This window comes from Mesoplodon densirostris, chromosome 12 (genome assembly GCF_025265405.1).
Source record: "Mesoplodon densirostris isolate mMesDen1 chromosome 12, mMesDen1 primary haplotype, whole genome shotgun sequence".
NCBI lineage: Eukaryota > Metazoa > Chordata > Mammalia > Artiodactyla > Ziphiidae > Mesoplodon > Mesoplodon densirostris.
The window spans coordinates 27,095,637-27,118,640 of NC_082672.1; the positions used below are offsets into that span (position 1 = coordinate 27,095,637).

General features: G+C 39.9%; 1 protein-coding gene across 1 annotated transcript; it reads left to right on the plus strand.

The window, feature by feature from the left end:
- The first annotated feature begins 1,770 nt into the window (after positions 1-1,770).
- Positions 1,771-22,954, plus strand: IFNGR1 (interferon gamma receptor 1). The gene is made up of 7 exons (XM_060114726.1): positions 1,771-1,999; positions 12,309-12,423; positions 13,323-13,486; positions 14,926-15,098; positions 17,016-17,205; positions 19,896-20,023; positions 21,869-22,954. Exons 1-7 carry the CDS (start codon positions 1,816-1,818, stop codon positions 22,421-22,423), a joined length of 1,509 nt encoding a protein of 502 aa, XP_059970709.1. The 5' UTR covers positions 1,771-1,815; the 3' UTR covers positions 22,424-22,954.
- Positions 22,955-23,004: the final 50 nt, after the last annotated feature.

The following is a 23,004-nucleotide window of genomic DNA, read 5'->3' on the forward strand; positions in this document are numbered from 1 at the left end:
GTTTGCATGCCTCCAAAATTCATATGTTGAAATTCTAACTCCCAAAGGTGATGATATTAGGTGGTGTGGACTTTGAGAGGTGCTTGAATCATGAGGGTGGAGCCTTCATGAATGGGATTAGTGCTTTATAAAAGAGAGATCCTTCCTTCTTCTGTCATGCCAGGAAACAACTAGAAGCTTGCTAGCCAGAAGAGTAGCCCTCACCCGACCATGCTGGCACTCTGATCTTGGACTTGTAGTCTACAGACCATGAGAAATACAATTCCGTTGTCTATAAGCTATTGAGTTTGTGGTATTTTGTTATAGCAACCCAAACAGACTAAGACAGTGGACATCACAAATACATGAAACAAAATATTTCCCAAAACTTAGTCTAGTTGAGTTAAAGCCTTACTATGCAAAGTGTGGCCTTAGAGCCAGTGGCATTGGCACTCTTTGTGTATTTTGTTACAAATGCACTCTCAAGGACCAACCTGAATCGGAACAACTAAATCCAAACTGCATTTTAACAAGAACCCAGGTGGTTCACATTGATTTTCAGAAATACTGAGCTAAGGGATTTATTCATATAAGTAAAATTAATATTTATTCATATAAATAAATGTTTATTCATATAAATAAATTAATATAAAAAATCCTCTAGTTTGTACAGCATCTTCATAAGGTTTTTCTCTAAAATTTTTACTTAATGCTAGTGTAATCATGCCTTCTTTCATCCAACAAATACTAAATGAGTGCCAAAGATTTCAGCCCTACAAAGCTTACATTCTAGAAGGGGGAGAAAAATAAAATCAATATGCATATCACAGAGTGTGAGGGAAGGTAAGTGCCACGAAATAAACAGTAGGGCAGTGTAAAGAGGACGGGAAGATGGGCTGCAATTTCAAATTTTTGCAGAAGGCCATGATAAGCAGAGACTTGAAGCAGGTGTGGTAGTTAGCCATGTGCACATCTGAGCACAAGCCTGGAGTGTTCTAGTAAGGGCAGAGGCCAATGCGCCTCGAGTAGAATAGGTGAGGTGATGCAGAGTAATAGGAGATGTGGTCAGAGAGGAAAGATCTCATGATGAGAGGCTGCTTAATAAATCGCTATTTGATATTTAATTGCTTAAAAGGTAATGCAAGCTATTTTTCCTCCAAGAACAAAGTAGTTCATGGCCGAGCCAATTCTATTTTGGGCTATGCAAGTTTGCACAAACCATTTCACCCGCGAAGCTTCGGATTCCTCAGCTACAAATGCAGGGATTAGAGAAGGCATGTAAGGGCTCTTTCTGCCCTAAAATCTAAGTTCCCAGACGCATTGATGCCGAAGTCTTATATAAGATAAAGTAAGCATTGTGGCTGGGTTGTGGCCTAGGGCAAAGTTTTGCAAGTCCAGAACACTGCAAAAAGAGGAAGATGCATCACGGAAGGTCGTGCAAACCTGAAAGAACATGACCTTTGGACCCAAGTTACTCACAAACCTGCGAGCCAAGGTCGCGACCACAGACTGTTGTGCCCCTAACGCCGAGCTTCCACAGGGGCGGCCTTCCCATTGTAGTCCTCCTCCCCTCCCAGGCCCCGCTTCCCCGGGCACCTCCGCCACCCCGCGCACCTCCGCCACCCAGCGCGTCCTAACTACCACGCGCAGACCTGCCTCCGCGCCCGCCTCCGCGCCCCGGCCCCGCCTCTCCCGCCCCGGCCCCGCCTCTCCCGCCCCGGCCCCGCCTCTCTCACTCTGGCCCCGCCTCCCGTCCAGGCTGGCGTCCCAGTCCTGGTTGCGGCTTTGCTGTCCGCGCCCCACTTTCCCGTCCACGCTCCGCCTCCCGCTGGCGGGATGGCCTGCGGTGGAGGAAATGACGCCAGGCTTAGGCCCGACGGCCGCGCCGGGGGCCTCCCGCAGTTCTGGGCAGCACCCCAGTCGGTCCGGAGCAGCATGGCTCTCTTCCTTTTCCTCGTCCTTATCGTGCAGGCCGGAAGCTGGGCTGAGATGGGCGCCGCGGATCAGAAGCTGTCCTCGGGTATTGTCGCTCGCGGCAGCGCCGCGACCGGGTGGGGACGGGAGGGGAGGGAGGGAACCCCACCGACCAGGAACCCTCCCCCGCTCTGAGGAGCCGTGTCCGCATTTGTCCTCAACGCCCGGTGGCTTCGGGTCCTAAGGGGGCGGCCGCCGGGAAGGCGACGCAGGGTTTCCGCGGTTTGCAGCCTTCCCTTCCCTTTCTCTGGCCCCTTCCGTGGTTAGCAAAACAACAAAACACGTTCTCTTAATTAATTTTTAAATAACTGAGTTCCCTGGTCAGCAGTTGTACACTATGGCCACAGCTCATGACTTAAATATTCGTAAGTAGGCCCCGAATCCTTAGAAGTTCTTTCGCCAGCTGAGAATTATGAAAAGGCAGTAACCGTCTCTTACGTGTAAGTCTAGAAGTGGTCCAGTGTGGGCGCTCACGAGCCCATTTGTCAGACAGTAGGTCTCTTCGCATAGCCTAGTTCCTCGTTTTTATCTCCGCCTGCTTTTTGATGTTTCCCAGGAAACATGATGAGAACATGTTTTTTCTAAAGCTAGGTATAATGATAATTAAGAGCTCCAGTGAAATCAGTAGTTTTTCTGCAAAAGGGATAAACGTAGATTTTCAGAAAATCGGACAGTCTTGAGTGTCTCCTCTGTGCAGGCAGTTAGCAGCTGTCTGGAAGGGGTCAGGGAGACCCAGCCTCCTTTACCCTTGGCAAACTCTGGGTCTGCACCTCTGTTACGACTTCCTCAGTGACACTTGTTAGATGTGCTCCATTCATATCCAGCTCTCCTTTGGCTTGCCGTTTAGAACTAAAGCAAACAAATAAGTCATTCCTTGGAAAAGAAATTGTGCCAGGTGTTGGGAATACAAAAATGGGAGTTATTTAGTTTCTCCCTTCAAGGATCGTGATTTTATAGCTAACAGTTATCAGGCGCTGTTTTAAGTTCTTAGCACACCATTTCCCAGAGGTCCTATAAAGTAGGTGCTGTTGTATCTCCAAATATGGATGAGAAACTGAGGCACAGAGAGGTCTAACCAAGTTGCTGCTATTCACTGGGGAGCTTGGCAGTTGGGTTCCAGAGTCCAAGTTCTTAACTCTGCACTCTGCCATTACCTAGGGCGTTAGTCATCCACAAGGGCAGTTGCAGTCCTTTGTGATAAGAGCTTGAACTTACACATAGGTTACGGGAAAGCAAGATATGGGCGTCTGCCTCTGAGCAGGGGAATCAGGAAAGACTTCACAAAGAAGATGACCCCAGAGTTGGAACTGGAGGTGCAGAGAGACTTGTGTGTGCAGAGGAAGGGCTGTGAAACAGCAGGTTGAACTAGTGGAATAATTTATGTATTTTATTGTACAGTACGTGCGTGAGGATATAAGGGGAGAAAGGATATGTGGAGAGGTCGGAACCAATTAATGAAGTGCCTTGTCATGTGTAACAGCAAAGGACAGAAACACAGCTTTGGCTCACATAGACAAAAAGAGGAATTTATTGGCTCAGAGAATCCAAGTGAGAGTTAAACAGAAAGGTACAGATGCCAGCTGGGCCTCAGGAAGTTGAACCTGGAACTCAAAAGCGCCCAGACCCTCCATTTCTTACTACTGACTCAGTGTTGGCAGTCTTCTCGACTTGGCAGGAATCATGGATGTTGACAGCTTTTGGGTTTTGACATCTTGCAGCTTCCTCCACCATAACCAAATCCTGGAAGAAGGCTCTGATTTGCCTATCTTGAATCAGACGCCAGCGAGGATGGGAAGGATATTGTTACAGGTGGTGGCAGTAGGAGACTTCCCAGAGGAAGAGCAATAATGTTCCTGAAAGAAGTACAGGTGCTGAGCCAGCAAAATAATAGCTCACTCTCCCTTGCTCAAGTCAGTGGGCAGCCATGGGGTTATTTTAAGGAGATAAATGATTTCATGAAGGATCAGATAGGCCATTTAGAAAGACCATTCATCTTACAAAATAGTTTGGGGGTAGACTCAAAGGAGGGAGGTCACTTAGGAGACTGCTGCTTAAGTCTGGGAGGAGACCATGGGAAGAGGCAGTTTAAATGGAGAAGAAGAAATTAGAAGACAGACTCAGCATAACTTGGTGATTCGCTGGATGTGGGAAGAGAGGAAGAGGGTGACTGAAGTTCCTGGCTAGGGCAGAGCATTAAACCAAGTGCACGGCCCTTCCTTCTGAGTACAGAGCCCTCCTGAGCATGGGGCCTGTAGTGACTACACAATTCATATGTCCTTGAAGCCGGCCCTGGGAGTAAGATTGCCTGCCTTCCCCCAACAGGAAGATCTTCTGTGGCTTCTGTACTCCAGCATTTTATAAACACAGGTGTCAGCTACCTTCTTCCAGTTTGTTCTTCCACTCTGGGTATTACCTGAAGAGCATACTGCTTTAGCACAGTGGTGGGGCTCTTAACTCGCCTTCTGCACTTGCTTATCAACTCTTCATTCTCTAACTTTAGGTAATGCTCTGGGTGTGTTGAAATTTTTCATTATTTTCTTTGGAATCTGTATGTTTTTCAGAGACTCAAAATTCTTAAATCAGTGCATTTCAATTATATTTATTGAAGAAGGTATTAATAATAGTTTTTTCATTTTATTCTGATTCATGATTTGTATGGATTTTTGAAAGATCCACCTTTTGCTTCTATATAAAAGAAACCCTAAAGAATTGAAGAGAAAAGTAACCCCTTTAAAGAGCTGTCTTATACAATTTGGCAGCAACAGCACAATTGTTGTATAAGCTAAATGGATAATTTGTGGTTCCATTTTAATTGGACAAAGAATCAGAATGAAAGATGAACCAGAATTAAATGAGTTCCTGACAAGAAGGAATGAGTTTCCTTTAATTTTCTTATTAAGGGAGTGTATTTTAGATTATCCCAATACTATTCAATAGATATCCATTTCAATCATGTCCATTCTAAATAAATGATTTAATACATTGTTCAGATTTTGCAGTGCCATCATGTGATTGTGATGGTGTGAGAAATCAGGCAAAATTACTTGAAGCAAATGCTTGTGATGTCATCAGAAAACAATGATCTCCAGTTCCTATTTATATATGGAGCTTATTTTCCCCATCTTTTATTAAACTATCATAGAAATGATGCTTAAGCAGCTTTTGTTAATTAAAACCAACAAAACTTTACACATTGTCAAGTCTTTAAGTAGCTTCTCTAAGCCTTTTTTCTCTTTTTGGTAAATATTACCTCCCTCCTAGGATGGTTTTGGTGCTTAACTGAGATAATGCGTAACAAAGTTGAGCTCATAGCTTGTCATGTAGTAAATGTTTAATATATGTTGGTGACTATCATTCAATTATGTGCATCATTATTTTCACAAATATATTTTTAAATATTAAATTGTTTTAGTTATGAATGAGAAATTGTGTCAGCTTTTAAAAAAACAAACTCATCCAGATCAATATGAGAAATTTAAAGTCAGCTCAGCAGCTGACTCCTTCCACCTATTTCCTGTTCTTCAAAGACTGAAAAGTCCTCTTTAGTTTTTTCAGTTCCTAAACTATTTCTCAACTTAGAATGAATTAGTCCAAAAGGGAATTAGTCTTGAGAAATGACTTCTCTCAGGGACTAGGTGGATCTGGTTCAATTAGAATTTATTGGCATGCCAAGCAACCCAACTAGATGAAATTGAATAAACAGGAACAATAATAGAACCCTGCATTTCAGATCAGAAAAGTGGCTGGGGAGAAGTTTTTTGGATAAGCCCTAACTTGGTGACTTGAGTGAAAGATCTGGGGGGATTTTAGTTGATTACGGGTTCAGTGTAAGCCACTCTTTGATATGCCCATCTCTTTAAAAAAAAAAAAAAAGGAGGAAAAGTATTTCATTCACATCAGGTACATTACTTCTGGGCCCACATTTTAAGAAAGAGAGAGTGAGTGGTAAAACGTGAAGACAGACAGGAGGAAGAGAAGACTGCAGGGGGTCTTGACCCGGCTAAGGAGCTATCATATGGAAGGTGAAATAGTCCTGAAATATTTTAGATGTCCTCACTTGAACCCTTAGTTCTGGTACTCTTTTTCTGAAGGTACAAGGAAATAACAGAAGGAAGTAGGAAAAGGACCGTTTTTCCATTAGTTTCACAAAGTGATAGATATGATTCATTTCAAAGCCCCAAAATACTGATCTGTTTCAGTTTTAAAACTTTTATGAATGCTTGAAACACCATGTGCAAGAATTCTTAAATGTCTTTATTCATCTTAAATCTAGAGGACGCTGCTACTTGCTAAGAGAAAAAGTTGGAAAGCATTAAGAAAAAGTTATTTTATCAGCACTATAAAACCATTCAGTAGATAGATCATAATCATAAATATATCTGAAAAAGATGCCAAAGTCCGGATTTGAAGTTTTTCACTTTTTCTGCCTGGATTTCTCATGCCATTTCTCATTTTGCAGTGTAAGAAGGGACCTTTGTGAAACACTCCATGGCCCCTCATCTTTTTTTTTTTTTTTTGCGGTACGCGGGCCTCTCACTGTTGTGGCCTCTCCCGTTGCGGAGCACAGGCTCCGGACGCGCAGGCCCAGCGGCCATGGCTCACGGGCCCAGCCGCTCTGCGGCATGTGGGATCCTCCTGGACCGGGGCACGAGCCCGTGCCCCCTGCATCGGCAGGCGGATTCTCAACCACTTGCGCCACCAGGGAAGCCCAGCCCCTCATCTTTAACAGAGGAAGTTGTTAGCTCTTTTCTCTGAGAGTTGTTAATTCAGTAAGGGGTCTGGATGCTTTAATTTGGAGCGTTTGTTTTTGAGTTGTAGTGTCAGATGACCTAGAATCCTCCAAAACGATTTAATTACTGGCCCGTGTATCCTTACGTCTTTATGCTTCTCAGTTTGTCCTTCGCATAGAGAGGTTGGTGAGCAGATAGTCACATGGTGTCTACAGAGTACAGAGCTCTGTTTGTCCTTAGATGTACGCATCTTTTATTTAGTCTTCGAAGGCTATTATGTAAAAATCGGTGAACTACTGAGGCTGTGCCTCTTCCAGTAGAGGCACAGATGCTTTTGGTGGTTGTGGGATGGAGCACAGGAGGCAGCCCATGCTTCTGTCACCGTCCATGCAGAGGAAACCTGGAGATGTCTGTAGCTGTTTGCTTCCCCTTCTGCTGCCTTCCCCAGTAATTATTACAGAGCTGTTCTGGCTGCTGGTGTGGGGGCTTCCGTGACATCTCCATTGCCGCATCTAGCGGCACTGCTTCACCACTTGCTGATCTTCATACGTCTTTTCTGTTCTCTGCCTTGGTCTTTTTTCATATTTATCACCAGGAAACAGTTAGTTGTAACCAGAACTCTCCTTTTTGTCTGCATTGTACTTAGAATGTTATGAAAAGTGATTCTTCTCTCCTTTGTTTGGTTTTGTTTAATCCTCAGCTGCTAGTTCCTAGAGGAGTTCTGGGAAGCAGATCTTAAAAGAGCTAAAGTTTACTCTGAGTAGGATGCAGATATAATGCTCCAAATAACTCTGAACCCATTTCCAAAAACAACACGTGTTACAGAAAACTGTCAGCATTTTTAAGAGATAGGGTAATCTGCAAGATTATTCTACTTCATGAAATACTCTAGTGGGATCTTTCCTTTAACTCCACACTCTCTTGATATTTCTACATATATTTTTATTGACATAGGGTAAATTTTTTATGAATAGAAGTTTGCTGTAAGCCTCAGTTATTTATCTGAATATGTAGCCATGTAAACTTTAGGTTATAAAATTCTGAAACTTAAGAAAACGAGTTACTCATGTCGATTTATGATGAGATTTTAGCAAAGATGACAAAGGTAGATGTCTAATAACCGCATGGTTTCTCTTCTGGTAGCGTTAAAACCACAGGTTACATCCTTTGGTGTCAATATTCAAAAGTTTCTCCTATAATCTAGTAGTAATTTCTGTTTGCTGGTTCCATTGAAACCTCTTCTCCTACCACCTGTCTTGATTGCTTTGGAAGCTATGGTTTAAGTCCTTATCCTAGTCTAACCATGTGAAGCTTTTTCGTAAATTATGGGAAGTATTACCTGACTCACACGAAAAACTGATCTAATGTAGCACAAGTCTATTGCTGTTTGTATTTTATAATGTATGATTCAGTAACCTCTTAAATTTAAATGCACTTTATTTGATATTCTAGAATACAGATTGATTTCTATATGCCTTTTCCTCAAATGCAGAAATTAATCTCAGATTGAGTACATACAGTTAAAATGTCATTCCTATTGGGAATAATTTTTTTAAAGGGGGCTTAAAAGGAAGTGAAGAACTTCACTGGAAATGAGAAGGAGGATCCTTGTTACACAGTGGCAGGAAGCTTAGCAACACCATCACCTTCAGTAGCACGGAAAGTAGGAAATGTGCCTGGTGAGCCCAGTGGCCGAGTGAAGGAGGTTTCCAAGCAGATTGAAGGTGCCATGTGGTTTCTTCTTGTTTCTTGTAAAATATAAGATTAGAGAGAATAATCAAGGGAAGGACTGTTAAACAAAAAGAAACCAGGACCTGATGGTTTGTAAATTCTCAGCCACGAGAGAAGCAAAAGATGCTAAAATTAAGAAATGGCTTCTGAGGGAAGTTCTGATTCATTATGAGTTTGCTTAACATCAGGTACCTCTCTTTCTTATCTAGTTGCAAAATTATATTTGTATGTGTGATTATTATTGGATATCAATGTTGAATTGAACCTGGAGGGGGGTGCCTTAATTTCCTCCTCAACCATAGAATGTAAGCTGTTTGAGATGGTTGTTTCTGAAGTTGAGGTGCGAACACACCATAGAAAAAGGAACCCTGTTAAGGAGGGCTTAGTCTACCCTGCTGTGTATGGCCATGGGAACTCCACCAAAACCAGGGCTAAATCTGGCAAGACCAGTGCTTCCTGACTCACCTGCAAGGAAATTGCTTAGAGAACCAAAGATGATAAGTACCAGCAGCCATCAGCAGTATTCCAGAAAGAAAGAGTAAGTAGAAAAATGGTAGATATCTGACCACTGGCTGCAGATCAAAGGGCATGTTGTACTTACTGAGTACTTGAATCTGAGACATTCTTCCAACTTCATAATCTCAACCTTTAGGCACAAATTGTTTTGCTGCTTTGGTGAGTCATATGGAAGTTAGACATTTCAACAGTAACCAAAGCTATTCGCTGAGCAGGAAACATAAAATGTACTGGTTTATCAAAAAAATTCTGTTTCATTTAATTTATTTTTTATTGAAGTATAATTTACAGTATTATATTAGCTTCAAGTGTATAACAGAGTGATGCAGTATTTTTTTTAATAAATTTATTTTATTTATTTATTTTTGGCTGCGTTGGGTCTTCATTGTTGTGCATGGGCTTTCTCTAGTTGAGGCGAGCAGGGGCCACTCTCCGTTGTTATACGTGGGCCTCTCGTTGCTGTGGCTTCTCTTGTTGGGGATCACGGGCTCTAGGCACGCGGGCTTCAGCAGCCGCGGCTCATGGGCTCCAGAGCGCAGGCTCAGCAGCTGTGGTGCATGGGCCCAGTTGCTCCACGGCATATGGGATCTTCCCGGACCAGGGCTCAAACCCATGTCCCCTGCATTGCCAGGCGGACTCCCAACCACTGTGCCACCAGGGAAGCCCGATTCAGTATTTTTATAGATTATACTCCATTTAAAGTTATTATAGAATATTGGCTATATTCCTTGTGTTGTACAGTATATTTTTGTAGCTTATTTATTTTAGACATAGTTTATGCCTCTTAATTCACTACTCCTATCTTGCCCCTCCCCCCCCCACTGGTAATCACTGGTTTGTTCTCTATATCTATGAGCCTGTTTCTGTTTTGTTATAGTCTGCCATTTGTTTTTAGATTGCACATATAAGTGATAACATACAGTATTTGTCTTTCTCTGACTCATTTCACTAAGTATAATACCGTCTAGGTCCATCCATGTTGTTGCAAATGGCAAAATTTTATTCGTTCTTTTTATGACTGAGTAGTATTCCATTGTGTATATATACACCATATCTTCTTTATCCATTTATCCACTGATGGGCACATGAGTTACTTCCATATCTTGGCTCTTGTAAATAACGATGCTATGAACATTGGGGTGCATGCATCTTTTCAAGTTAGTGTTTTCGTTTTCTTCAGATATATACCGAGGAGTGGAATTGTTGGGTCATATGGTAGCTCTATTTTTAGTTTTTTGAGGAATCTTCTTACTGTTCTCCACAGTGGCTGCACCCATTTACATTCCCACCAACAGTGCAAGAGGGTTCCCTTTTCTCCACACCCTCTCCAGCATTTATTGTTTGTAGATTTTTTTGATGATGGCCATTCTGACTGGTGTGAGGTGATTTCTTATTGCATTCTGTTTTTAAATTAGTTTTTCCTCCTAAATAAAAAAGTTTCCTAAAACTGTAATAAAGCAGGGTTTCTCAGTGTTTGGCACTGATGGCATTTTGGACTGCCAAAATGTGGAAAGCTATCCTGTGCATTATCAGATATCAGCAGCATCCCTAGTCTCTATCCTTTAGATGCTAGTAGCACCCCACCACTAACACCCAGTTAGGAGAACCAAAAATGTCTCCAACAGTGCCAGATGTCCATGGGGGACAAAATCACCCCTTGTGGAAAACCACTGATGTAAAGGAAAAAATAATCAGAAAAAAGGGAAAAAATGGCAGTAGAATCTAATTGTCCTTTAGTCCATATAACTCTTGATCCATGTTCTGCTTTGAAACGATAATACAGGTGCTAAATCGTTGTAACTTAAGACAATGTACCAGTTTGGGTCCAAATATTGGAATTTTTATTTTGGGAAAATATATAGTAGGTGTTTTCTTCAACAGTAAGCAAATATCCTATGTGTGTGAAATTAACACCTCACTTGACAGGTGAGGAATTCTGAAGTAACTCTTTAGTAGTATAGCAAGGAAAGAACCCAGATTTCTTAATTAGCCAACCCAGGGAATATTTTTCTTATTAGAGCAGTCTACTAGGTATAAACATAAGTGATCATCATTATCATCTGGGATACTTTAAAAAAGTATAAACTTTTGGCTCTCTTTGAATTTTTTAGGATGATAAGTTATGTTTGGAAGCCACTGCACCTGACCACATTGCTATTCATTTATTTATTTTAGTTGTATAAGCACATCATGTTCAGTGGAGTTTTCCAGATAGATAGGATTGAATAAGCTTAAATTTCGGGTCATATTGCTAACTCTGTCTATACCTTCATGTTCATTCATGAAGAAGGGAAGGAAAGGAGGGAAAGAAAGAGGGAGAGAGAGAGGAAGGGAGGAGATGTGTGTGTGTTCAGTTTTTTAAGGGGTGGTGGACAATAACCTTTTACACTGAGCAGGGGAAAAAATAGCTGCTTTTAGTAACTAGATTATGGTCATGGTAGTGTTAGATTATAAGATGTTAAAACTTCTGCCTATTCTCTTGTGTGACACTTTCATGTCTTATCAACAAACATTTTCTAAATCGGTTTAAAAGAGCAAAAGCAGGAAGAAATATAGGGTATGTTTTGAAAAAAGCCCTGCACACCTCAGAGAGCAAAATGTTGATGAAACTGGAATGCTTGATGGCTCCATCAGGCAATCGTTAGGCATCTATTCCTGTGCTAGAGAAAAGGTAGTAAAAGTGTGTAATAGTACTAGGTGGAGGGTTGAGAGCCCAGGTAGTATTTTAGAGTGAAATTGACCATCCCTCTTGTAGCCAGTTCTTCTCTAGACATTGAATACAGTCTGTGGTATCAAATATAGAAAATTCTAGTGATTAAATGAATTGAGGATTATTATTGCACCAGACAGTGCCGTTATTTATAAAAACTCCTCAAGCATTCTAGGAATTTATTGCTCATACTATATTTGTGCTCCCCTTGCATTACACTGTTGTTTCAGTAATTTAAAATGAATTCAAACACTTCTATACATTTTTTAATAAAATTAATTTTTAGAAATACCTTAATTTAAATAAATTTATTATCTGTTCTGGTGAATTCTTTTCTTCAAGTACATATTTGGCTAATTTGGCTTCTTTTTTTTTTTTTTTTTTTTTTTTTTGCGGTATGCGGGCCTCTCACTGCTGTGGCCTCCCCCGTTGCGGAGCACAGGCTCCGGACGCGCAGGCTCCGGACGCGCAGGCTCAGCGGCCATGGCTCACGGGCCCAGCCGCTCCGCGGCACATGGGATCCTCCCAGACCGGGGCACGAACCCGCATCCCCTGCATCGGCAGGCGGACTCTCAACCACTTGCGCCACCAGGGAGGCCCTAATTTGGCTTCTTATATTGAGGTTTTCTAATGTTAATGTTAGTTTCTTACATCCATCCATCTTACAGTGCCGACACCAACCAATCTTACAATTGAGGCCTATAACTTGAATACTGTTCTGTTTTGGGATTACCCAATTATGCCACGGAGCCCTGTGTTTACCGTACAGGTGATGACCTATAGGTGAGTGTCACTCTTTTATCTTTTTCATTCTGTTTTTGCCTAGGTCCTTGCACGTTTCATGACTGTTTCCTTCCATCATTGTTCCTTCCCATGTGACCAAACTTCCTGAACTGCTTATAGACTTCCAGAAGTAATAAGGATGCGAATTAGTTCTTTTCAGAATTCCTGCCATTTAGTTCTTCCTGTCAAAATTGAGGTAGAGGAGTATCACTAACTTCTGACACTTTAAGGCATGACAAATAGAGGTTAGAGTTCATATTAAAAACAGTGACGTCGGGGCTTCCCTGGTGGCGCAGTGGTTGAGAGTCTGCCTGCCGATGCAGGGGACACGGGTTCGTGCCCCGGTCCGGGAAGATCCCACATGCCACGGAGCGACTGGGCCCATGAGCCATGGCCGCTGAGCCTGCGCATCCGGAGCCTGTGCTCCGCAACGGGAGAGGCCACAGCAGTGAGAGGCCCGCGTACCGCAAACAAACAAACAAACAAAAAACAGTGAAGTCCTCTTACTTCCTATAGTGTATGCACTGTTGAATAGAAAGAAAAATTTCCAAAAGTTTTTTGACAAGTGTTAGGAGTGATTGTAATATGTTGGATTCTGTAATTAAGTAATGACTCAATGAAATCGATTTGTTTAAAGAACAGATTTTTAAAAATTACATGTGGAATGTGGTTGGTACAGGTCTTATTTTGACTTGAGCCTCTTTATTGTAAATGAATTTACTGTAGACCTTCTAACCAAAGGTTTCCTACTTTGTCCAGCTTCTCCATCTTATTCTTATTAAACTCTTACTACCAGCTCCATGCTATGAATGAAAAGCAAAGCACAGACAGAGATGGTTCAAGTTTATGTATTAACAATAAAAATTACCTTTGTGTTTCTTTGTTCTTCTTCATTTTAGGGACGGGCAATGGACTGATGCCTGCAATACCTCCCATCATTCTTGTAATATCTTTTCCATAATTGATGATCCATCAAGTCCTCTCTGGGCTAGAGTTAAAGCTAGGCTTGGACAAGAGGAATCAGTCTATGCACAGTCAAGAGAATTTATCTTATGCAAAGAAGGTGAGTGGAATGTATACGTGTCTAAATTTTAATCTTATGCATGTCTTCTGTATAGATTTGCTTTTATAAGCAGTTGCTAAAAATTATCAGAATGCCCCAGAAACATTTGGAGGAATTTAGGGAGTTCCTGTCTTCTCTCCTCCCAAGCCCCACAAAATAGGGCTAAGAGGCTCCCCTCACTTTGCGCCTTCTAAGCTGTGACGCTTCCACCCCATGCAAGTGTGGGTCTGGACTCTGCACCCCTTCCTCTCTCTGTCCTCTGTCACTGCTCCCTTAGTCACATTCACTGAGGACTGTGAGAGCTGCTCTCCGTCTTCCCCTCTACCTTAACTCCTCAAGGCCTTTGGGAATTTTAATACCAATTTAATACATTAAAAATTTTAGAGTTCCATAATCGCCTTCATCCTAGTTCAGCTTCAGCCCCCACCTTGGTTCTGCTTCTTTTTGGATCGTGCCTACTTTTTCTCTTCTACAGGCCCCTCCTCTACTTGCCCTTGAAGTAGTTTTGTTCCCCAGAGTCCATGCTTTTGTCACCTGACAATTATACCATCTATGTCAGATTTTTCCCACACAGATTTATCAAGGGCATACTATGTGCCAGAAAGTATGCTAGTTCCTGAGGATACATTGGTGAGTAAAAACAGACCTGCCTGGTGCTCAGTAGGTGTGCAATAAATACGTGAAAAATAGATAAATGGTTCACCTACAAGGTTCCAGACATCAAAGACATATAATAAATATTTGTGGAATCAGTGAATATCTAGTTCTGATTTTCATAATAAAAATTCAATGTATTTAGCAAACTTTTATAGGGCCTTCATTCCAGATATCCATGGGCATTGGAAATACAAAGAGTTTCAGTGAGGATTCAAAGATAACTAAAATGCCTTTTCTGAAACGATTTTTGGAGAACATTTTCTGTTTTCTGTTTAATGTTTTTTATTTTTTTATTATTATTTTTATTTATTTATTTATTTTTTCTTTTTGCTGTATGCGGGCCTCTCACTGTTGTGGCCTCTCCCGTTGCGGAGCACAGGCTCCGGATGCGCAGGCCCAGCGGCCATGGCTCACGGGCCCAGCCGTTCCGCGGCATATGGGATCCTCCCAGACCGGGGCACGAACCCGTATCCCCTGCATCGGCAGGCGGACTCTTAACCACTGCGCCACCAGGGAGGCCCTGTTTAATGTTTTTTAACCCACAGAAGCAAGATAAAGGAAAAATAACTTCATAGAGCTTCTATTATGTCAAGGCTTTTTACCAAGATTCACTAAGCACAGTTAAAGTATCTTCTAGATATCTGTGGAATGATTTAAATGTGGTCTTGCTTTAGAACAGCAAGAACAAAAAGTGTAGGCTGATCGAGTTTTGGTAGTGATACATAATACACTGTGAAGTTCCAAGGCTGGTACACATTCTACTTCTTTTTTTGTCCCCTCAGGGAAAATTGGACCACCTAAACTGGATATCACAAAGAAGGAAGACCAAATCATTGTTGATATATTTCACCCTTTAATTACTGTAAATGGAAACGAACCAGAAGCCATATATGATGATGAAAATACTTGTTATACATTCACGTACAATGTGTTTGTGAGAATAAATGGAAATGAGGTATGTTTCTATTTCATCTTTCTCAAAATGGAAATTTTTCTGTTTCTAGCATAAGTTGTTTCTATATGTGGTGTAATGAAAGTGGAATGTTCATGAATATTCAGGCAAGACTCATGGATCATAAGTTTTACTAAGAAAAAAGAAATATATGAATGCTGCTGAAGGGAATCAGTACTGGCGTTAATCTTTAACACTGGCCATGTGGAAACATTTTAAGTTTTTCTTTGCCTCTTTTAACAGCATGGTCCTAATCTAGGATATTAACCTGTGTTTTTCCATTTCTCCACTGGTAAGATGAGGATAATTTTAATCTTTTCTTCCTCATTGGTAGTTATGTAGTGATGTGAAATAATATGAAGCTCTAATTGGAATGTTTGTTTTTGAAAGAAAACACCAACAGTACTACTGTGTGATATGATTACATTCTACCACACTTTGACTAGACTTTTTCTGTTCCATCCATTCTCCACAGCACTGCCATTCCTTTATTTAACAATATTTGTTAAGCACATGCCCGGTGCCTTCTAGGCACCAGGAGATAGCAGTGAACAGTACAGACAAAAAAACTCCAGTGATAAGTACTGTGGAGAACAACAAAGCAGAGAAGAGGGCTGGGCAGTAGTGATTTTCAGCAGGGTGGCCAGGCCTCACTGGGAAGTGTGAACCGGAGCCAGGGCTGGAGGAGGTTAGGAGGTGAACTCTGTGGATGTATGTGGGAAGAGTGTATCAGGCAGAGCCTGGCAATAGCACCCAGGCATGTGAAGGGAGCAGCGAGGCTGGCTAGAGCGTGGGGGCAGATGAGGTCAGAGAGTTTACTGGGGGCCACTTCTCCAAGGGCTTCGGAGGGATTTGACTCTTATTCTCAGTGAGACATTGTGCCTCTGGCAAGATTTAAGCAGAAAAATGACATCTGATTTAGGTTTTAAAACATCACTTTGGTTGCTAGCTGAGTCATCTTTCTAAAGTGCAGATCTGACCATATTACTTCACTGCTTAAAACTCTTTAACAAATCTCCATCAGCTGCAAAATAATTTCTAAATCATCTTCCATGGCATGGCCTGCAAGGCCTTCATGATTTGGCCTCTTGCATCATTTCCAGCTACCTGTCTCCCCAATCCTTCCAACTTCATTTTCATTTGTGCTTTGGTGAACTGCTTACTGTTCTTAGTTGCCTGCAGGCACACTGCTCTTTCACAGAATGCCCTCCTCCACCTTTTCTACTTCGGAAAATTTCTACTCATTCTTCAGTATTCAGCTGGCATATCATCTCTCCTTCGAAATCTTTTCTGACAAGGTGGACTGTTTCCTCTTCCATGGTGGTTATTCCTTGTTCCATAGAGTGTTCCTCTTGGAGTACTTGTTACTCTCTTACATTTCTTTCTTATCTCTCTTCCACACTCTATCATAAGTTATTTGAGGTCAGGCACCACTGCCCTACCTTTGTGTTCTCAGGCCCCAGCACACTGATCCGTGCACTGTGGCTGCTTGAATGAATGATCAACTCCCAGAGATTGCTTCAATCCCTTCTGTGTGTCACTGCCAAGAGATCCTACAGCCTTTGCATCGTGCCTGTGTTATTCTCACCATGAGATGCTTTTCTCTCTCACCAGCTACGTTTCTAGCACTAGAGGAATAGGACTAATGAACATTTGTTGGTTTGACAACTAAGAGTGAACACTACTGCTATTTGAGTTTTAAATTCATAATCTCTATTTTAATTTTTAAATGTATTATCTCTATAAAGAACATTTTAATGGATATAGAGCACCATGCCATGTTGAAGTAACAAACTGACTTATTGTTTGATATCAACACTATTTTGAGACATGCTCCCAACATTCATCATATTGAATGATTTTTTCTTTCCAAATTAAAAGGAGTCATGCGTTTTCATTGTTTTTTTTTCCTCTTTCCAGACCACAAATAAAATGTACATAAAGAAAGAAGATGATTGTAATGAGACTCAGTGCGTCTTAAGTATTCCTGTGTCCTCGCTGAATTCTGAGTACTGCGTTTCAGCAGAAGGAGTCTCAGAAATGTGGGCTGTTACAACTGAGAAGTCGGAAGAACTCTGTATTACCGTTTTTGATAATAACAGCACAGAAGGTAAGTTCTTGCCATTTTCCCCTAAATGTAGGGAGTGATCACTAAAAGAGGGTAATGTAAAAAGAGGCAATTTGTAATTTCAATAAGTCCCTGCTCTTTTAAAAAATAGTAGTGGGCCTCCCTGGTGGCGCAGTGGTTAAGAGTCCGCCTGCCGATGCAGGGGATACGGGTTCGTGCCCCGGTCTGGGAGGATCCCATATGCCGCGGAGCGGCTGGGCCCGTGAGCCATGGCCGCTGGGCCTGCGCATCCGGAGCCTGTGCTCCGCAACGGGAGAGGCCACAACAGTGAGAGGCCCACATACCGCAAAAAGAAAAAAAAAAAAAATACTCAGTAGTTCCATTCTTCAGAGAAGTTCAAAATTAAAAGTAAGGCCATTTTTCAGGCATTAAGAGATACAAAGCAACCAATTGAGAAAGCCATGTGATGACCTTTTGGCCCAGGAAAGAAAAAATATAACAAAAACATAAAACCATGTGCATAAATGTCTTCATTGCAGGATCATGCATAATGACATAAGTTAGTTTATTACTCCAATATAACAAGATGTTATATATCCTTTAAAATGTTCTTTATGGGGACAGTAAGTTTAAAAACTAAAAGCCGCAATGTTCATTGACTAAAACTGTGTGATATGTGAACTGGACAAGCACTGGAAATTAACATCCAAAAATAAATATAGATTGGTTTAAATGCTGGATTGTAGGTCAATTTTATAACACATTTTAAAATCATTATTTTTATTTTATTATTTCTTGTGTGTGTGAGGGGGATACATATGATAGAACTTCAGAACTGGCATTCTCATTTGGCAGGTACCTAACAAAAATTTAGACTCTTTTTCATGGTATGAAATTTAAATGTTCATTATAGATAATTTATAAAATATAAAAAGCCAGAAGGAAACAAAATTATCTGTAGTTCTAAATTACAAACACTCAGTTGCTCACAGTTTGGTGGTTTTTTTTTCCATCCTGTTTTTTCTTTTGCTATGTAGCCTTGATCATATTATGTAGTATATGTAACTTTGTATACTGCTCTAAGCATATGCTATAAATATTTTTCTATGTTATTTTACATACTTTATTAATATTATTTTTAATATCTCTAGAACATTTTATTATGAAGATCATATTTATTTAATGTTCCTCAATTTTGGGACTTTTGATTACTTGTAGATTTTTCTCTATGATAAATCATGCTTTGGTGATTGTCTTTGGGTGTATATATAATTTTTTTTGATTGTTCAGATGTTTTTAGAACATATTTTCTAGGTTAAAAAAAGTGTACAAAAAATAACACAGTACAAATTTCTTTTTGAAGAATGGAAATCTAGGCTGAAGAATCAGACCAAACACCTAAAATTAATACTAAAAACTTTTAGGCCATTATATGAGGGTTTCAAATAGGTGACTTAAAATAATGCAGTGCATTTAATATCAGTTTGTGTTATACTATTTGGAGTAAGAAAATCCTAATTAATGCATAAATTTGAAATAATGCAAATGCCCTAGATTTATTTAAAAAAAAAAAAATCCTGAGTTACAAACTGGGCTTTTATTGTGTCCACATGATGGCACCATCGTGGCTCATAAGCAGCATTCCCTACCTGCCTGCTCAGTGCTTCTAAGCAACATGCCAGTGTTTCTTATGGGGTTATTTTATCTTTTCCTATTGTAATAATTTTTTTCACCTCCTGTAACAGGTGTGATAGAGGCGTTTATTTGAGTAACTTCCAGAGTCATTATTAGAATAGAAATTAAAGGTAATAAAATGCTATGAAGGAAAGCAAACACCACCACAATATGTAGAGTACTGTTAATTTGTTTGTTTTGTTTGTTTGTTTGTTTTTGGATTTGTTTGGTTGTTGGTTTTTTTTGGCCGTACCACACGGCATATGGGATCTTAGTTCCCCGACCAGGGATCGAACCCACGCCTCACCCCTCTGCAGTGGAAGTGCGGAGTCGTAACCACTGGACCGCCAGGGAAGTCCTGAGTACTGTTAATTTGGAAGAGAGGACTATGGAAAAAAAAATATTGAAGATTGTGCTGTGAAAATAAAAAGCCGCATTAGAGAATAATATACAACCGTGATTATAGATGTTTGTGCTCTGAAACAGATATTCCCAATTTTATATTATTCGTTGTATCTAGTTTTCATTCAGGGGAACTTTATTCCTGTTCAACTTTCCTGTGTGTGTACACATCTGTGTATTTTTATAAGTTTTTGTAATGTTTAAATAAATAACAATTTAAGAATTCAGAAGGGTGGGACTAAATTATTTTAAGAGTTAGAGACATTGCCAGAATTTATTTCTAAAGAGATATATTTAAAATTTTTTTCTTTTGCCTCTTCAACTGAGAGAAAAGTGTAACTCTAGAAACACTCTGTATTTGAGGCTGTACAGAAATTGTTATGAAAACGTTATTTTAGCCACATCATGTCATGACAGTGTAGTCACAGAAAGTTTAGAATCTCAAAGCTGGGAAGAATCATGTTGATATCTAGGACAGGTACATAATTTTTTACTCATTTCTCCTGACTTCTGTGTCAGTGTTCTTTAAAACTCTGACCATACTAATTACCTGATATGTAAATCTGTTAAAGAATAGCACTAAGACTTTATAACTATTTGTTGGATATAGCAGTGTTCCATTGTAATTCTAATTTGTGACTGTTCCCTTTTCTTAGATCCTGTTTGGATTCCAATTGTTGCTGCTTTACTACTCTTTCTAGTACTTACCCTGGTAGCTGTATGTTGTTTCGTTAAGAAGATGAATCCATTTAAGAGAGAAAACATCATGTTACCCAAATCCTTGGTAATATATTTAAATGTTTTTTCTTTAATTATATACAGTTGGCCCTTGAACAACACAGATTTGAGCTGTGTGGGTCCACTTATACTTGAATTTTTTTCAATGAATATGCTGGAAATTTTTTCTGAGATTTGTGAGAATTTGAAAAAACTCTCAGACAAACCACATAGTCGAGAAATACTGAAAAAATTAAGAAAAAGTTAGGTATGTTATGAATGTATAAAATAGATGTAAATATAAATATAATATGCAGAATATCTGTGAATTGACCATTTATGTTATCAGTAAGGCTTCTGGCCAACAGCAGTCTATTAGTAGTTAAGTTTTTGGAGAGTCAAAAGTCATGTGGGGATTTTTTGACTCCAGAGGCGCTCAGTGCCCTTAACCCTTGTACTGCTCAAGGGTCAAATGTACACTAAAATGTTAATTTGAAATTTTCGATAATTCTTAAAATTTGTTTTTTAAAGTAGAATGATGTTCGGCAGCATGTCACCTATCATAAATAGCTCAGTCTTCCACACATCCGAAGCCACGTATTTTTTACTATGCACTATGCTTTTTTATGCATGGGGCAAAGGCACAGTGAGACGGTGCTAAAGAGCTTAAAGTCTAGTGGGAAAAAAATAAGTATTCAGTGGTTGTCCAGTGTGATAGGTTCAAAGATAGACGTTTATATACATGCCAGTGAGGACTTCTTTTCTTCTACTTTTGCAGGGTAGGTTTAGTCATGGCTTTTCCAGAGGCAGTGATGCCTGAACAGTCTTAAGGGACAGATAGCAGTTTACCCAGGTACTAAGGGACAGTGTGTGCTAAGGCTCCATGTCAGGAAAGCGTGGCTTTTGAAAATCTGCAAATACAGAAACTCTTCATGGTGGTTAGAGGGTAGAAGGAAAGATGACCCAACAGTGAGTCTAAAGGAGAAGTGTGACATTTTAATGCCTAACATTTAAAAGTCTTTGTCTGATGAAAAGAACATTTAAAAGTATCAGAATGATAACTATTTAAATCAAATACAACAGGCAAGATATCTGTGATATGCAAAGAGCATATTTAAATTTGTTATGGAAACATTATCTTTAAGTAGGAGGGTTAAGAACTGTCAACAGTTAGTAGACAATTCACCTGTGAATTATAATACTCTTACTACTAGTAGTTAAGCACAAACCAACCTTGCAGTATGCTATTTTACACCCACTGGAGAAGGAAAAATAAACCTGAATATCCATTAGTACCTTGTAATAAAACTGGTATATGCTGGCAAAAAGTAATTATAGCCCTGAGGGGAAGGTAAGCATACAGTGGGTGTACAGAGTAGTAGCATCCTAAACATGCCACACTCTTAGATTTAGTAATTCCTCTCTTAAGAATTAATTCTTAATTTCATAAATAAAAAGATGTATAGAAATATTCACTTCAGCATGTTCTATAAATGGTGAAAATTGGAACACCTTAATACTTAGTATTAGAGAAATTATTTAACCATCAGTGTAAAATTACTGAGCCCATGAAGATTAGAATTATGAAAAGGATGAAATACTACGTAAAATAAGTAGCTGTACTCCCATTACAAATGTAACATGCATACATGTCGAAGGTAGTACACAAAAAGCAACATAGGTTGGTGAGATAGTGACTTTCTAAAAATTCTAAAATATTGTTTTTAATCTTAATATATTTCCATTAAAAAGAAAGAAAAGGCAACTATCAGATTCTATTACATTGTTATCCTAAATATGCCATTCAGTTGTATATTTAGTTAACCATTACCATTAGACCATTTTTCTTTTGAGGATGAGCACTTAAGTTTAATAATTTATTATTTTTAATCACTGATTTCTCTTCCCCTAGCTGTCTGTGGTAAAAAGTGCCTCTTCAGAGACAAAATCTGAATCAAAATATATATCGCCCATCACCTACCAACCAATTGCCATAGAAAATGAGCAGCTCTCCCCAGGGACAATTTCAAGCGTGCATACTGAGGACAATCCAGGAAAAGCAGAACATGGAGAAGATATTTCTAGTGAAACAGAAGTGGTGATCACCGAAGAAAATATTTCTGACTTGGCCCCTGGTAGCTCTCTGACCCCAGTAAAGGGAGAAAATTCTATCCATGCAAGCAGTACCCAGTCTGAAACCTGCAGCATCACTTTAAATGTGTATCACTCCAGAAATGGTTCTGATAGTGACCTTGTGGTATCGGACAACTGCTGTGACTCAGAATTTCCCCCAAGTAATAAAACTGAAATAAAGACAGAAGGACAAGAGTCCATAACGCTGAGAAACACTACCACCTCCTTTGGTTATGACAAACCCCATGTGTTAGTCGATCTGCTTGTAGATGAAGGTGGTAAAGAGTCCTTGATTGGTTATAGACCTACAGCAGATTCCAAAGAGTTTTCATAAGATCAACCAAGGTCACTAACTTGGAAGGATCTGCTTTTCCTGAACAGTTTTCCTGCTTTGATTTCATGAAAAGATCATGATTTCAGAAATTGTGTCTTCTTGACATTAATCAAATGGAGTGTCATGGTTTAGATAAAAGTGTAAAGAGCCTGTTTGACACTGTCACTTTTGGTCGGAAAACTGCAGAGTCTTTAAAAAAAAAACAAAAACCCCTGTCACATGTGAACCTTTCCATCTAGGTTTGTGAACAGTAGCAGTGAACGGTCTCTAATAACCCTGCTTCCTGTAATGGTAGGTGTTATGCCCTACCACTACATCTTGAAGTTGTAACAACTTCAAGAGATAAAATGGGTTTTTTCCTTTGTGTGCCACAGCATGGTATTTGTTTTTGGAAGTTCATGTATATAGTCTTAGATTCTAATACTTTCAGAAAAAACATGAATGCTTTTCAAAATTGTACTTAAAATTGAATTGAAATCAATAGTGTTAATAGAGTGTGTAAATAAAAACGTATATATTTTTTATGGAACATTGCATTTAAGGATTTTTATAATAAAGTAACTTCAAAGTTCATTTTTGTA